At 40.3% G+C, this 17,605-nt stretch overlaps 2 protein-coding genes across 2 annotated transcripts; one reads left to right on the forward strand and one right to left on the reverse strand.

Moving 5' to 3' along the window:
* Window positions 1–908: 908 nt before the first annotated feature.
* Window positions 909–10,891, reverse strand: lrig2 (leucine-rich repeats and immunoglobulin-like domains 2). The gene is made up of 18 exons (XM_079579091.1): window positions 10,219–10,891; window positions 9,996–10,070; window positions 8,527–8,661; window positions 8,082–8,225; window positions 7,846–7,989; window positions 7,207–7,350; window positions 6,938–7,081; window positions 6,127–6,207; window positions 5,963–6,034; window positions 5,818–5,886; window positions 5,549–5,712; window positions 5,159–5,470; window positions 4,689–4,970; window positions 4,138–4,578; window positions 3,056–3,208; window positions 2,820–2,960; window positions 2,445–2,702; window positions 909–1,888 (listed from the first exon to the last, which is right to left on the reverse strand). The coding sequence occupies exons 1-18, from the start codon at window positions 10,404–10,406 to the stop codon at window positions 1,686–1,688; spliced, it is 3,150 nt and encodes a 1,049-aa protein (XP_079435217.1). The 5' UTR covers window positions 10,407–10,891; the 3' UTR covers window positions 909–1,685.
* Window positions 10,892–12,201: 1,310 nt separating this feature from the next.
* Window positions 12,202–16,880, forward strand: padi2 (peptidyl arginine deiminase, type II). The gene is made up of 16 exons (XM_079578984.1): window positions 12,202–12,453; window positions 13,376–13,547; window positions 13,612–13,681; window positions 13,757–13,818; window positions 13,899–14,016; window positions 14,206–14,331; window positions 14,406–14,572; window positions 14,651–14,754; window positions 14,881–14,992; window positions 15,060–15,167; window positions 15,242–15,393; window positions 15,539–15,686; window positions 15,787–15,880; window positions 15,960–16,039; window positions 16,125–16,262; window positions 16,511–16,880. The coding sequence occupies exons 1-16, from the start codon at window positions 12,296–12,298 to the stop codon at window positions 16,742–16,744; spliced, it is 2,043 nt and encodes a 680-aa protein (XP_079435110.1). The 5' UTR covers window positions 12,202–12,295; the 3' UTR covers window positions 16,745–16,880.
* The last annotated feature ends 725 nt before the right edge of the window (window positions 16,881–17,605 follow it).

Below are 17,605 nucleotides of genomic sequence, written 5' to 3' on the forward strand. Positions count from 1 at the left end.
TCTAATTCATGTTTCAGTAGAAATCAGTGTGTCACTGTGGTACGTCTTCCACAAAAAGGCACACACAGGTATAATTTAGGATTTATGTTTATTGTTGGAGTAATGCCTATATAACAAAAAGGCTCTTGACATGCTTTACACAGAATGTACACGTAAAAAAGTAAACAAACTACATGGTAAAAAGCAGCATTGGGAATTGTCATAAAGCTACTTTGGTAAGGCAAGACACAGGGCTCTCTGTGGCAATGCATATGAATAATGTACAGTCTATGCAAAAAGAAAAACATAAGAGATTTCAAGCCCATTAAAATCAAATGTTTGAACTTCCAGCTAAAATGGACCTAGTACCACAGATCTGTACCATTAGGAATATTGACTGAAAAGCCGTATTGATTGAAAATGACTATATCTGGCTGTTGGAATGTCACTAAAACAACTGACAGCAAACGTGATCAGAAAACAAAACAAAAAATCCAATCAAAGTTGGAAGACCTTATTGCCTGATGCTACAGAATTCTCAATAAGTCTCAAGTGCAACTATAACAGGAATTCTAGTATCTGAAACATACGCAGACCGACTTCTGTTTGTGTTTAGTGCAACACTGTTTGTTTAAGGCGGTGCAGAACTGTACTCATTTAATTACAAGTTCTTAGCCATAATACACAGATTCAGGTCAATATTTAGTTGCTTTACAGCAAAGGCTTGCATTAAGGACACTCTTTTACTGCAGCTTAATCTGTTGAGCTCTGTAAAATGGCCTGATGAGCTAAAATTCGCTTTACTACTTTTATGTACATACAGTACATACAGAAGTATAATAATGCAATACATTCTCATTTTCACAGTGCAAAGTGAAAACCTTGATATTAGAACAAAGGATCTGAACAAAAATGGTGGCATAAAAAAGGCACATGCACTGCTAACTCCCAAATTAAGTGCTTCCTATCAGTGCACGGAGCAGAAGAAGTGGAATGACCGCTGATGAATCTGATAAAGAATGCTTGTTGAAAAGGTGTCATAGAAAACCATTACAGTACAGGCAGCAAATGATTGTCTTATGTGCAAATAAATGGTGGTATGGTCTGACACATAAAATTTAACTTTACAGACAAATTATCAACACATATACACTATATAGAGGGTTTTATATACGATTTTCTATATACACCACAGTTTAGTGCGACTGTCTCTTGCATAATATCCGTTTAAGTTCAGAAGGGCAGCAGAGGAAGTGTGGGTCAAAAGGTTGGAAGTCATATATTATAAACTGCTGGTCATGGACATAGCCGATGCTGCCCACAAGAAGAGGCTGTGTTTCATTTCAAAAATCCTGCTCAAGTCATGAATAGAGCTCCTATTAAGTACCTGTGATATCAAGGAAGGCTTCTCCACTGAAGTGGGGAAAGAAGAGCATTTGAACATATTCTTGTCTTGTTTTAAACCAAGGCAGCATCCATGGCTGAGGAACATACATTCACACGTTCTCCACAGAGAACAGGAGTGTTTGAGGTTTGAGAAGAGAGTCAAGTAGAAGTGGAGTGCCACAGAGAATGTCCAGCTCGACGCAGCAGTCCTTTCTGCGTGAGGTGCTGTTTCAGTCATAGAGGAATGTAAACATTCAAGAGTATCTTTGGCAGAATGTAAAAGTCTTTGGAGGTAGTGTATAAAGAACAGGCGTGGGGACCTATGTAGGAGTGAGGTGCTCTGAGGGGTTAGTCCTATTAGAGGCACTTCTGTGCTCCTGTGCACTTTCACCTTGTTCCACTGTCCCATCCGTAGAGGAAGAGAGAGGTTCCCTGTGTATGGTCACTGGGATGTGGGACATGACTGTCTGGGGTTTTAATGGTAGATCTTCCCCCTCATTCCACATAGATCCTTTTAGGAAATCTGTAAATACAACAAAATGTCACTTCAAACCATAATTACTAAAAAAAACTTGATATGTCCTCAAAAGGGGCAATGTAAAGGTAGCACGGTAGCACAGCGGTTAGTGCTCTCGCTTCACAGCTAGAAGGTCCGGGTTCGATTCCCACCTGGACGGGGCCTTTCTGTGTGGAGTTTGCATGTTCTCCCCGTGTCTGCGTAGGTTTCCTCCGGGCACTCCGGTTTCCCCTACCACTAAAAACATGCACAATAGGCCAGGATGAATGATGTGTGTGAGTGAATGGTGGTGGTGTCAGAGGGTCCGTTGGCGCAGACGTGTGTAGTCGCGAAAGCGCCTCTGATAGTCTCCCCCAGGGGAAACTGAAGCTACAAACGTAGCTTTCCGCCACCGAGTATGGAGTGAATGTACAATTGTCTCATGTAAAGCGCTTTGTGACCATGTCTGTGAAAGGCGCTATATAAATAAAGATCTTCTTCTTCTTCTTCTTCTTCTTCTAAAAGGAACATATTCACACACAAACACAATTTCATACTTCTATATTAAATGAAACTAGCTCACCATTACTGCTGTGAACTGGAGCAGTGTGGTTATTCAAGCTTTTATTATTTGAGGAGAGAAAGCCTGAGCTGTACTGGTTACTAATGAAGTTTTCCAGCACAGAGTCCTCGTGTTGAGCGCGCCCAGCAAAACCAGTTTTGTGGCCTTTGTCCACTGCGTCGTCCTCCCCCAAATAGGCGTACTGGCAATACTCTCGAGTGCGGGAATAAATGTTAGCGTTATCGTAGCAGTCCGAACAGATGACCAGCGGACTGGTCCCTGCAGTAGAAAAACATCAAAAGTGTGATATAGGAGCCACTTTATTTCAGTGCAGTTGAATGATTACATCTACACAGAGGGTCATGACAAAGCAGTCGTAATGAAAAAAACATTGACCTGTCTGAACTCCGGTTATCCCCTCGTGAGCTTCTCCTGGATGAAAGCTGCTCCGTCCATTGAACAAAGAGCCAATTCTGCAGTGCAAGATATTATTGCCCTCCACTTCCACTTCACTGCCTGTGTCTCCATAACATACACCTAGGATGTGCACCATTATTAAAGAGGGGATTAAAAATGATGTAAAAAATAATGGGTACACATATTTTTCTATTTTCAGAGAGGAGAGTACCCACCATCTGTTCCCTTGTGGACGTATCCATTGGAGAGAGGAGGCATGAGCTGCTGATGGCTTCCCGCTTCAGAGTTGCTGTATCCCTCCTGGGGTTCAGACAAAGTGCCCTGAGAGGAAAGATAGCTGGGGATGTCCGCTGGCAAATTGATCTCATCTAAAAGTAAAGCACATGCGAAGATTTGAATATCTTTGGACGTGGACAAAGGCTAAATGCTTCAATGAAGATTCTTTATGTAATATTTAGGTAATTGGCACATGACAGTTTAATTCTAATAGAGATGCACCGATCCGATACTGGGGTTTGAGTATCTGCCGATATTTACTGACACCAAGAGACTTTCTTAAAAATGGCTTTCTCTGAGGGCGAACTTTAATTGACTCTTTCCTCAATTTTAAGATTAATAAAGTCGTATTTTATTGTCATGATGTTACAGATCAATTATCAATTATATCTATTGATAAACTAATGGATAAACATTAAACAAGGATCACTGGACTTTTCTACACTAAATATCCTTGGGTATATGACTTTAGGTTACATTAAAACAAACAACTCACATCAAATGATCTGATCATTACAAATATGTTAGATCACTTCTTTTTTAAACTAAAATACAAACACTTGGCTTCAGCAGTGGGTATTTCTGACCCGGCTTTGAAAAGCTTTCGTTAGCATTAGGATGCACGCACTAGCTTTAGCATGCTATTGCTAGCGCAGCATTTTCCATAGTGATCAAAAACACATTTGTGGAGGTTAGCTTTAAAAATGATATACAGCATGCCCATATTCACTTAGATTTAGGTAGTAAAAGTTGTGTTTTTAAGGTGTTGAGAGCCAAGACTGGTATCGGTTCAGTATCAGATATTTGTTGCCGATACCAAATAGCGTATTTTTTCCAGTATCGGCTCTGAAATCTGATACTCGTATTGAATTGGTGCATCCCTAAATTCTAGTATAGTTGAATGATTACAGAAGGTCAATTGATTTGTTTCACATTGTAACTGGTGGCAATGGTCAACAGCGAAGTCTAGTTCAAGTTTATGTGAAAAGGTCTTTTCACACTGTATAAGGACATCACGTACCTGTGTTAGTGATGCTGTAGTCCTCGTTCTTGCGGCGCATGTGATAAATGACAATGACCCAGACCAGCGATGTCCCCACCACACAGCACACCACAACTATGACCACGATGCCCACAGTGGTCCACCCATCCTGGTCGTACGGCACTCCAGTCTCACAGTTTGGTGACGGAGAAACACTCAAGAAAATGTGGCCTCGCTCGGTGCCTAAAGTGTTAGACATGATGCATGTGTACTTTCCAGCATCAGCAGGGCCTGCGTCCACAATAATGAGGAGTTGGTTGGCAGCAGCAAAGAAGTGGCGTTCTGTCAACACCAGTGGTCCGTCATCTTTGGTCCAGTTAAGGCGCGGGGCGGGGCTTCCTCCTGCTATACACTGAAGCACAGCAGTTTCTCCTCGAGCTACTGTTCGGTCTTCAAGTGGTCGCATGAAAGAGGGAGTTTCTGCAAACAGAGATCGATTTCAGTTGGATTCATTTAAGATTTAGTGCTCATTTTCAAAGTTTAAATAAGTAATCTGTGCAAATAGTAATGACCTCACAACATTGACTTACCTAGAACAGTAAGACTGGCATTAGCCGACAAGCTTCCTGCTGCATTCTGAGCAGTGCAACTATAAACGCCCATGTCCTCAGTCTTCACGTTTGCAATGAAGAAAATGTCGTCATCGGGCATCACATGCATCCTGCGCTCTCGGGCGGCTGGGAAGTCTGTGCCCCCATCTTTGCGCCAAGCAATCTGTGGTGATGGATGGCCTTCTGCAGCACACTCCAGCCTGGCCATTGTTCCCGTCCTGATTGTCAGGTCCATGGGAGTTTTAAGGAAAGATGGCATTTCTGTGGGGCAAAAGAGAGAGAGTCAGTTGAAAGCTTCCCTGAAAATGTTTCAACTTTTTTGGAATTCGATCCTAGTTTCGTAATCTGCATCGAATAAAATGTCATATTGAAGTAAAGCATCTGTTCATCTGTCAAACTCAAAAATATATTTAAACTAAACAAGCTGATAATTCTGCAAGAACACTTGCCATTGACGGTGAGCTTGGCCCGGTTGGAGTAGTTGGATCCAAAGTGATTAGAGACCACACACTGGTACCGGCCTTCGTCTGTGAAGTTGACATTGAGCAGGTGGAGCACTGTGGTGTAGATCAGCTCAGCGTCCTGGTAGCGGGCGTAGTTTTGCACTTCGGCGTCATACAGAACCTCACCATCCTTCCTCCAGGCTGTGGTCATCGGAGAATCACTACTGCTGGAGGCGACGCAGCTCAGAGTAACATTGTTCCCTCGCAATGCCACAGATGTCTCTGGATGCACCGTGATGTGCGGCTTTGGGAAATCATCTACAGATGTGACAATTCAAGAGTTAAAATCCATACTGAGGAGCAAATATTGATCCAAATCATCTTTATAGAACTAACCACAAACAAAATGCTCTGGACTGATGTTGAGGACACTTTGACCCAGTAAAGTGGCAGGATGCGCGCATACAGCAGACACTGATTGTTGGAAAGGTTTGTCCGTCAGCCAGGAGGCAAGCCACTGCATGTGACAGTCACATAACAAACTGCTAGTGTTCAGAATGCTAAAAAAAAAACATATCAAGAAAATCAAGGATTAGAGAGATTTGTTTGTATTTGCACAAATGAACAGAAAACTGTCCTAACTGTATATAAAGTTTTTAACTTACAACATTTTGAGCTTGATGTGGGAAAGCGCTTCAGGGTGTATTGACATGATTTCGTTCTTGCTCAGATCCCTGAAGAAGGAAAGGATAGTGATTTTTAATAAAACACTTAAATGTCATGTCAAGTTTAAACTGGTTGGTGACTCACAGGTACTCAAGTTCCTCGGGGCCTTCAAAAGCCTTTTTGGTGATAGATTTGATCTTGTTCCTCTGGAGTATTCTGAAAATCAAAATATGACATAACATTTTTCATATTCTGTGTCATAACAATGTAACAAACAGCGGGGTTATCTAATAATCAAAGTTGCTTACAGTGTATTGAGTTTCTTCATTCCATCAAATACACCGATTGAGTCTTCTATGGCCCAGGAAATTTCATTATTGCGGATATCTCTGAAAAAGACAAAGCAGCAAAAGACTTTTATCAACACAAAGCACTAAACTCCCATACGATTGTCAATACCTTTGACACTCAGTAACAAGCCTAACAACGTGCGATGCCCCTGATGCACAGCGTGATTCAGTTCACTGCCCTTCTTGGTTGGCTAAGGCACCTTAATTGGTCCTGTGCAGCACTGGGACAGTGAATGGCTCCACCGGAAACCCAAAAAGGGCCTTGTGTTTACAGGCTGGGTCATGGGATCTTTTGTTTCCCTTCTCTCATGCCTGACCACCCCTCAAAAGAACTTGGCACTGTTCAATTTCTATCTCTCATGAGGCCATCCAGATTTATGCGCCAATCTCCCTAATACCATCCTCTTCAGTGGTAATAAAAGCTAGAGCCATGAAATGTCATGCAATGGGTAGATTTCCAGATAATGAGTGGTCGGGCATTGAAAAGTGACTTGCCCAGACAGGAGTTGCAATACTTGTTGCACTTTCGCAGATAAGATAGGCTAAGAAAAAGTATACGCCCATTCAATACTCTACAAGTAAACTAGGGGCTTAAAGGATTGAGGCAAAACTGGCAGTCAATAAAAAAAAAACAAGAATCCACTGCTGAAAACATGTCTTGAAAAAAATGTGCCGACCTGAAAACGAGTCATAACTTGATTACATTATAAAACCTGGTTGCATCTAACACAAGAGCAGCCATAAGCGTAAGCAGTGGCGGAGGACTCACAGAGTTTGCACACTTCCGAGGCTTGCAAAGACGCCTTCTCCCAAGTGACTGATGGAATTATCCCCGAGGTTAAGGCTCTCCAGGAGACCCAGTCCGATGAAGACGGTCTCCTCCAGTCTGGTTATGTAGTTGAAAGAGAGGTCTCTGTCCAAGGCACATTTAGAACTCCAAATTAGGTTTAATGTACAAATGTATCACATTAAATGTAGCGGTGACACGTAGCTGCTAAAAATGCTTTGTGGTTCAAATACAAAACAAAAATAACTCACAGTTCTTCCAGCTTTTGGCAAAACTCCCAAGCATCTGATCGAATGATGTTTATGGCATTCTGGCTGATCCTCAGGACACGCAGCATACGCAACCCATACAGCCAACCTTTATTGACCTCTGTTAAATTATTGTGCTCCAGTTCTCTGTGACATAGAAAAACATACATAAAAAATAGCTGTAGACAGCGCGGTTATACACTGCCTGCCTGCTCTCTCCAAAAAGCTGTGTCCCAAAGCAATAGGCCACACACACTCTCATTTATTGTTCAACTACATTTAGCTTTGATGACACAATATTACACAATTTTAAACAATTTTACTTTGGCATTGTTTCAATAAGCTTCTGTAATTTCTCAAGGTTTCAGTGTTGCATTAGTTTTTTCACAGCTGGGACCACTGTGTCAACCACATCCTAAAGCTAGTGTCTACGTCGACTTTGTGGACATCATCTCTGAGTGAAGATGATGTCTAATGCTCCCTTGATTCCCTCTTTAGTAATTTGAGCCAGAGGAGTCCTGGTATTACCATCTTGGAATATGCTCGTGCCACACAACGTTGCTAAACCTAAGTTAGACCAACTGCAGAAACCCCAGACCAAAGAAATCCAAGCAGCGACTTTATTTTCTGTTATTCACTTACAGTTCCTCAATGTTGTTAAGACCAAAAAAGGCTCCATCCATCAATTTAGTGATGCCATTTCTTTGCAGTTTCAGAGACTTCAACGAGTCCATGCCTTTAAATGTCAAGCTGTCAACAACCTTGATTTTGTTGCGCTTCATTTCACTAAAGAGAGACATAAATCACATTAAAGCATTATCAGCCACTCACGCATTATTGGTGTTTTCAGCGTTGCACTGAAATTATGCACAGCTTACAGAAACTGAAGTTGTGGAAGCTTGAAGACTTTGGAAGGCAGTGTCACTAATCTGTTCCTGTTAAGCTTCAGTACCAGCAGAGAACTGGAGATGTTTTCAAAGCAGCCAGCCTCCAGAATACTGATCCTGTTGTTACTCAAGTTCCTATAAGACAAAACATACTTCAGGCAAAAAAATCGGGCGCAATGTCTATGCAAAGAAAACACGAACAAAGTATTTAATCTTTTGCATTAGAAAAAAATGGGGAAAAAAGAACACTGGTGTTGCAAGTATACAGTGTGCGAGAGATTTTTCCTTTTCTACATTTGGCCTCTATGCCTTCTCTTACACACCTGTTTAAAACAAAGAGATGTGCGAAGAAAACCTTTAAGCTTTTGCATTAGAAAAAAAAAAAGCTTCTGATAAGGACACATAATATGAATCAACACTTTGGAAAAAGACTCACAAATATTTGAGTTGCATGGAGGGGAAAGATCCGACTTTAAGTTCAGATATGGAGTTCGACGTGAGGTCCAGAAACTCCAAGGAGACAAAGGGCTGCAGTTGATGCACTGACACCTCTGGGATGCGATTGTGGATTCTGAAACAAAACAATATGAAAGCAGCATAATTATAATCAATAACAACTCATGTTCAGGTGAAGTGATTAGGGGCTGGGATGAAGGAGTTCAGCAGATGAGTATCGGGGAGGTGTCCAGGCTGATCTGCACACCAGACTACGCCTATGGAGCCCAGGGCTACCCCCCGGTCATCCCGGCCAATGCTACACTGATTTTTGAAGTGGAACTGATCAACTTCTGCTAGGGCTGTGCAATTAATCGAAATTCGATTACGATTTCGATTACAACAGTAAACGATTACAAAATTAGCATAATCGCAAAAAATCGATAATTATTTTTTTCATTTTTTTTTTTCTTTATTTTTTTTTCTAATTTTTAATTTTTGGATTTTTGTCACTTTTTTGCTGGATTTTTGTCTTTTTTTCTGATGGATTTTTGTCACTTTTTTGCTGGATTTTTGTCTTTTTTTCTGCTGGATTTTTGTCACTTTTTTGATGGATTTTTGTCTTTTTTTTGCTGGATTTTTGTCACTTTTTTGATGGATTTTTTTAAAGGCAACAAATAATCGTTTGAATAATCGTGATTTCAATTATGACAAAAATAATCGTGATTATTATTTTTTCAATAATCGAGCAGCCCTGACTTCTGCTAATCTCTCAATGCCCCATAGCTCCTCATTCCATCCACATCTTTCACGTTGTCAATAGTCTTATTACATTCACAATCATTTGCACTCCACAATTGTAATGAACTGAATTTGAATCAATTGGCTGCTTAAGTAATGTGTTAGTGAAGCCATGAATTTTAGACAGCTACACTCAGTGATGTTTTTGTTGCGTGGCCAGTAACATCTGAAGTATATGTGGAAAAGTATTAAAGCTTATTCAGGTTACAGGTTCAGTACGCACAGATGTCAAACATGTATTTGAATCAAGATTACAGGGGGAAAAAAATCTCAAATCACAATGAAATGCCTCTTTGACTGTGTGCGCACCTAATCTTTTTGAATTGAACTACTGAAATCTTTCCTTTTCCATGATATTTGAATAACATGCCTGTAGTAGAGTACAATATGCTTTTTGTGTGACCTCTTGCATCGTCACCCTGCTCCTGTTTTCCATTTGAAACGGTCTTCATATGTGGGTATTGCACTTCTTGATTAAAACATTGGATACGAAAAAATAAAAATAAATAAATAAAAAACAAAAAAACAACAACTCATGTTTATAAAAGGTAAATACAGTGGGGGGGAAAAAAAGTATTTGGTCAGTTTCACACAGACATTCTATTGGATTTTGGCCAAATACTTTTTTTTCCCCACTGTATGTGTACAATAAGACACACTTATACTTACAGTGATAGTGATGTAATGTTGGAGGAAATGTCACCAAGAGAAGGCAACAGGGTGAGTTCATTGTGATTCAAGGAGCTGTATGAAAAACAAAAACAAAACGTGAATTTCGTAAAACACATAAGATGCAAGATTAACATAACTAATCAACTATAGAGGGAAATTGCTTAAGGGCATGATTTAAGCTCAAAGCACTTTAGAAAAAGCGTAAGTGAAATGTACTCACACTTGGGTCACCTCGGCTGGCACATCAAGGGGAGCCGACGACAGCCTTTTCCGGTTACATTCCATGACACCAATACCGTCTAGTCCAGTTAAACATGTGCATGGACTAGGACAAGGCTCTGCTGAACTGTCGCTAAAACTTAAAACCATCAATAATACGTTCAAAAGAATGGGCCAATCTTCCGCCATTTTAAACACACACAAAAAAAACTACGGGGAGAGCTACGTGGCTAGCTCGCTAACAGGCAAGCTAACCGTCACAAATGCTCAAGAAGGGAGGTTTTGTTGTCAACGCGCTTTAGGAGAAGAGCTCTATCACATCCTACGATAATAATTCAGTGGTTTCAAACTCGACATGCCAGCACGATCTCTGTTGTTCTTCGCTGAGCTCGAATTCCTTTCGCTCCAATCTGGAAACACTCCCAGCTTCTTCTTCCAGGGCTGCTAGTCCAGCTAGCTCACCGTGGAAGGGATTTTACACATTTTCTGTCCAAATCGGGGGAATTCACCTCCCCATGTCGGGAAATACAGGTTCTCCGGATCCAAACGATAAGTCACAGTTGTTGTATCCCGGTTTTAACCACAGAATAGTACATAATTGTTCATGTTTCAGATCGGAGGACAACAAAGCCCCGGTTGATGACACTGGATATGCTAAGTCCCGCCCACACTGCATGTTTACAGGCATTTGATTGGTCTGCCTGTGCACGGTTCTCATTGGCTTCCGTACTTATATGATTTATGGAAAACTTTCAGCGCTCATGTCGATCTATCTCATGATCCATTTGTAACATCTGTAACATCTGAGGGCCAACAGACGGCTTGCACTACTTCTCGTTGCTGCGCATGTGCAGAACTATCGAGTCATTTTACATTCAGCCATCGAGTTCCGCTATTTCAGCAAATAACACGATTTTATCAATTTTACTGTCGAATCAGGCAGTCTATTCTACATGTAATTGGTAAATGACGTAGCTGCTAAAACAATTTGCCTTTAAATATCTGTCTGTTGAAAATATAGGCTTTAAATTAGGGCTGTCAACATTAATCGCGATTAATCAAATTAATCGCAAAAATAATTAATCGTGATTAATTAAATTAATCGCGATTAATTTAATCATCCTATTTCAACAACAAAAAAATATATTTTGTCCTTATGTTCTATTTCATGAACCTAAAAGTTTGCAGTTTCTGTCCTAAAGGTTCAGCACAAAATGAAAATGTCTCTAAAAAGTGAGTTATCAATCCCGGGATCTTCAGAAATGGCTGAAGATCCCGGTTCTCAGCTGTTGGGCTTCTCACATAAATATGAAACTGTGGATTTGGTCAATGAAATGTGCAATCAGTAATCACATGCTTTAAATGTAAGTGTTTTATGTTGGATAAAACATAAAAACATAAAAAATGAATATAATTATTAGAAAAAAATTAGAAAATGATTAAATCACGATTAATCGCATTTCACAAGTGCGATTAATCGCGATTAAAAAAATTAATCTATTGACAGCCTTACTTTAAATACAAAAAAAAGTACAAGTTTTGTCAATAATCATAAAGCATGGCCGTCTAAATGTAATAAAAGTTGCTGAGGAAAGAGTCGACTGCTCTTTAGTTACGTAATATTATGCAAGACAAAGTTTACCAGCTGTTAATAACTCGTTTTTAATGAGAAACAAAGACATATGCACATGCGCACTGATACTGTCAGTGCAGCTTGACCAAGAAGTGCATCTCGACGGTACACCTTTGATGTAAAATCACCACGGATGTACCCGCCTGTGGTTGTTTTGTTCTTGAAAAAGATTTTTTTTTTTTTTTCTGTTTTATGAATGTTGCTTTAGTTATCTTACTTAACTTTTTTTTTTTTTTCCCCCAATCTTATCCAGAACTTGTCACTCATCATCACAAGCCAAATATGGCCAACAAAGGCGTGTCGCAGTCAGAATCTCTGCTCCCATAGGACAGAACGCGTAAATAAGATGAAAGGCTGTTCTTTCACCTCCCTGGAATCATGATAATAGGCAGTCTATCAAAATTTCCCCAGTCACCACTCCCTTTCCAGACGCCCTGGCAGCATTATGTTACAGCAGGTTGTTAACACGGCCGTGTCGCCTAAGTTTTTGAGGCTGAAGGAGAAAGTTTCCTCACAATATTATCGGACATGTCGTCTGGACGTCGGGAAACCTCAGAGTGTCCTGCATGTACTTGGCACTACTTTAAAGGCAAATCTTTACAGGTACGTGAAATAGCGTCTTCCAAGAAAACTAAAAGTAGCCTGAATGGAAAGGGTGGTCATGATTAAAGGCAATTAATCACGCAAAGGAAGGCGCGTCTGCAGTTTGCATGTCAAAAAGCAAAATGACCGTGTCTTACCTTTCTGCACTGACCAAGAGGCGCTGACCAATCACTGCGCAGAAAACTACACCTGAGGCTGGTCCAATTTTCCCAGGGCGAGGAGGGTGGGGGCTGCTGGCTATCCCCATTCCTACGGGTGTCTATTACGAAGTCGTTGCGCAGTTGAGTCAGAGGATTACAGCATAATGTCCCCAAAACGCACACTGAGAGTAAACTATGGAAGAACCACAAGCATCGTGTGTGTGGTCGACACCGTGTTAGTGGCGAACCTGAGCAGGTAGGCTTTAATGACCCTCACAGTGGTGGACCCTCCCTGAACAGTCGCCTATAGGCAGCCGGCAAACTGCAAACTGCAAACATCCTGGGTCTATATGTTGTTATTGGAGCTTTTCATTTTAGAAACAACAAAGGGACGTTGGTTGCAGTAAGTAAAAGCTTCAACAAAGTGACCTCTATTGTTAGACCAGCATGTGGGTTTGATGTCATTTGCTGTGCGTCTTGTTCTTGTACACTTGAACAAAGGGAATTTGTTTTCACAGTAGCGTGATGGGCCTTTCTTCTGCCAAATGCTCTTGCAAGTGACTAACTTTACTGTTCATTTTGTGACCTTTAGTTTAGGCGGCATCCCACTGCAAGGCGAAACACACCTTGCTGGAAAAGACAATTTTACAAGCTCTTTACAGCTCTCATAGCTACTGTTTGCAGATGCACCACTTGTGTTTACTCTACAGTTATAGAAATACTTCAACACAGCAGGTTTGTTTGTCCAGCTATTTCTATTATCACTTTTGATCTGCCTGCAGGACTGCACCTCCCAAAGCCAAATACTTCTCAGTGAAATGTACAGACAAAGTTCAGTACATTATCAATCCTCAGCCCGAGGCAAGCTCTCACATTTCCCCTGTGCCTCTTGTGGACGACTGTGACATACTCATCACTCTGAAGGAAGCCAGTGATCATGAGAATGACAATAAGGTATATTAAATCATGTACTACTGTCCTCTTATTACACATTATCTAATCTTTTTGTTTTGTTTAGCTTTCAGTCTGGTATTATGATAGCGACAAAAATGTCTTGGACAAAGCAGTCTTGCACCTGACAGCAGTCGGTACGATCACAAAAACTTTTTATAAAAACATAGATGTTACATATTGATTTATAAACAGCTAACACTGTTATGCAGAAATCTCTCTGGATGTGGATGCTGACAGAGATGGGGTAGTTGAGGTGAACAACCCCAATAAGGTGTGTTATGAACTAATGCATTATGTTCTATTCATTATTTTATATATAAATTAATCTGCGTATATGTAAATACACTACAGGGTAGCTGGAAATGGGGTCCTGAAGGTCATGGAGCCATTCTACTGGTTAACTGTGATTCTGAGTCTCTTATGAGGAAGAAGGTAGACAGTGAAAGAGAAGAAATCTATCTGAAATCAGGTACATCTATAGATTTCACATTTGCAGACAGTACAGATCACCTAAATGCATAAGCCAGTTATATAATAATATATATATATATAATACATGTAGCCTTATAGCCCATTTTGTCACACTTAAAGTATGCTTTAGAATTCTCATACACAATTGTTGCATGTAGATGAAGTCACCTACGTGTTTCTTTTGCAGATGTTAAGGATATGTCTCCAATGGTGCTGCGGACTAAAGGTCCAGCGAAGCTCCCACAGGGCTACAAACTTGTCCTGCACATCTGTCAAAGTGATGCAGAGAGAATCAGGATTTACTCATCGAGAGGTCAGGAACTACTTGTTAAACCAGTATATTCTTCACTGTTTGCCATTTCTGTAATTATTATGTTTTACTGTTAGGAGGGGGCTTTCCTCGAGTGCTCTCCAGTGCAACCCTTAGTAATAAAATTCCTTACATGGGCAATAATGCAGAGGTCAAATTTTATGTGGAGGGTGTAGAATTTCTTGACAAAGATTTCAATGGACTGATCAGCATCCACCTCAGTTTGTTAGAACCAATTCGAGAAGTAAGGCACTTAATCTCAAGCAACATGTTTACTCTGTGAACACTGAGCATGTCTGAACAGGCAAATGTGCGTTTACAGGGTATTCCTGAGACACCGATCTTTACTGACACAGTGGTGTTCAGAATGGCACCATGGATCATGACACCCAACACCCTCCGGCCATTAGAGGTGTTTGTGTGCAGGTGAGGGCTGAATAAGTTATGGCAAATGATACAGTGACACAATACAAAGAAGTTACACCTTTAACTTGACTCTTTCAACATATTTGGGCCAAATGTTTTTAATATCCTTTGTGTTCATTCCATCAGCACAAGTGACAATTATCAATTCCTCAAAGGCATGAGGAGTCTTGCGGAGAGCAGTGGATATAAGCTGAAAATTTGCTCTGAGTATAGAAACCGTGGAGATCGCTGGATGCAGGTACAAAACGTGTTGCTAGTTATTACTTGAAAAAGGCGAAAAAATCTGTGAACACTTTATTTTGTAGGATGAGGTGGAGTTTGGCTACATCGACTCTCCACATCACTCATTTCCAGTTGTTTTAGACTCTCCCAGAGATCGAGGGTTAGGTGACTTTCCATTTTACGAGCTTCTGGTGAGAAAAAAATGAATAAACGTGAATTACTAATACATATGTGTGGCTATCTAATGAATGTATTAATGCCCCAGGGCCCAGATTTTGGTTATGTGACAAGAGTGCCACACCGAAAAGATGTGAGTACCATGGACTCTTTTGGTAATCTGGAGGTCAGTCCTCCTGTTACTGTGAAAGGAAAAGACTACCCCCTGGGAAGAATCATCATAGGAGTGGCATTCCCCACGTAAGCGATACTTTAAACAGGCTGTATTTGTTACACATCCCTAGCTGCAGAGCTCTCCATATCTTTATTACTTGTAATTATAAATGTTTCGCCCGCTGTGGTGGTAAATGTGACGATATTCTTTTTGATTTTTGTCAATATAAAGAACCTCTACTGGAAGAAATATGACAAAAGTTGTTCAGGACTTCCTGTGGGCACAGACCGTTCAAGAACCTATTGCTTTATATTCGGACTGGCTGAAAGTGGGCCACGTGGATGAGTTCATGACATTTGTTCCTGCTGAGGACAGAAAGGTGAACAATTATTTTATTCATTGCATTGCTATTGGATATATATTAAAGTTAATTATAGAAAAGGACGAAGAAGGAAAAAGTAATCTGGAATTTATGACAGGGTTTCAGATTGCTCCTTGCTAGTCCAGATGCAGGCTACGCATTATTTAAAAATCTGCAGAATGATGGACATGGAGACGCCAAACTGTTTGAGGGTAGGTCTATTTAAGTATTGTCCTATTTTTATTATATTAAGTATTAGTACTTGTAATAATATCTCATGATATATATAAGATATTAAAGACCAAGAGCCAATAACAGTGAATGAGATACTTGCTGATGAAAAACTACAGGATGAAAATAACTATGTTCAGGTAAGAGCTGCAGCATAAATCCGTTTTGATGCCTCTTTTGTGTTTATATGACATGGGACAAGTACTGACCCTGGCTTTGCCCTAGAACTGCATCGACTGGAACAGAGATGTTCTGAAGGAGGAGCTGGGTCTGGATGATGAAGACATCATTGATCTGCCCATTCTGTTTAAGTTGATGGAGTGTGAAGGTCAGCACAGAGCCCTGGCCTACTACCCAGACATGGTATGTGTTAATACACCTTTTTTGACCAAATATGTACTTTTCCCTCATCAAGTGATGTATTGTTATTATTCACTGAAAGATTTTATATCTGTTCAACCAGGATTGTCAAAAGTAAAGAAAATTATAATAATATAATATATATATATATATATATATATATATATATAACGGTTGGACAGAAATTTCAGAAATTTCTGTCCAACCGTCCAATCTCTGCCGTCATTTTCCATAACTGGATGTCTTTCCAGGTGAACATGATTGTCCTGGGGAAAGATCTGGGCATCCCAAAGCCTTTTGGCCCCAAGGTGAATGGGCGCTGCGCTCTGGAGCAGGAGATGGTCTCTCTGATGGGGAAGCTGGGCCTGACCTGCACTTTCATCAATGATTTTGCCTCATACCACTTAAAACATGGAGAGGTCCATTGTGGCTCCAATGTTCGCCGGGCGCCATTTGAGTTCAAATGGTGGAACATGGAGATGTGAGCTCTTCAGTTACTGTTCAATTTATTGAAGTAACCATTGTCATTGGGGTTTGTGGGCTTGCATTATCTAAAAAATACTGTATCTTCATAAATGAAAATGCTACCTTTCACTCTTGTAAGGTTCATAGAGGACAATAAACAAACTACTATTTGAGTGTAATATTTATCGTTGGAGTCTTGCCATAACAAATGTCTAGTGTGCAAGTACAGCAAGAAATACAAAAGTACATTTTGCATGAACTCCCATAAATGGGAGAGGTGCAAAGTTCAATATGACTGTTTTGGTTCAAATGGTATTGTTGTTTATAGAAAACAACAATATTGAAGCAATAGTATGGGCTATATGGACTGTATCCCCACATGATTTCTTCCTGAACATTTACCAGTGATCATCTACCATCATCTACCAGGAACTCACTGTCCACCACATAATCCTTTGAAAATATGAAATGAATAGGAAGTACTGTCATCCACAACTTCAGCTCAGAGGGAAGTTCTAGCGTAGCCACATTGAGCCAAAATCAAAGCTGTTTCTAAATCAACAATTATAATAATTACTTGGTTTATTAAAGTAGTGTATTAGTACTACGAGTACCATAGGACTAATCTCATGTTTTTTATTAAATCTTTGAGCTTGCTTTATTTACAAACATTACATCTTTTGAACAAGGAGTTAAGCGAACTGTTTACAAGAAAAGAGATACAATCATTGAAACCAAGCACATAGAAGATTCTCTCCCAGTTTGGTCTAGTTATATACAATGCAAGCACGGTATTTTTGCACCACAAGAGGGCGTAGTGCGTCCACTTACACGGACCAGTTTGCGTCAGAGAAAAACATTTGATCCTTCAGTGCAGTTAG

Source organism: Gobius niger, assembly GCF_951799975.1.
Source record: "Gobius niger genome assembly, chromosome: 20".
Taxonomy (NCBI): domain Eukaryota; kingdom Metazoa; phylum Chordata; class Actinopteri; order Gobiiformes; family Gobiidae; genus Gobius; species Gobius niger.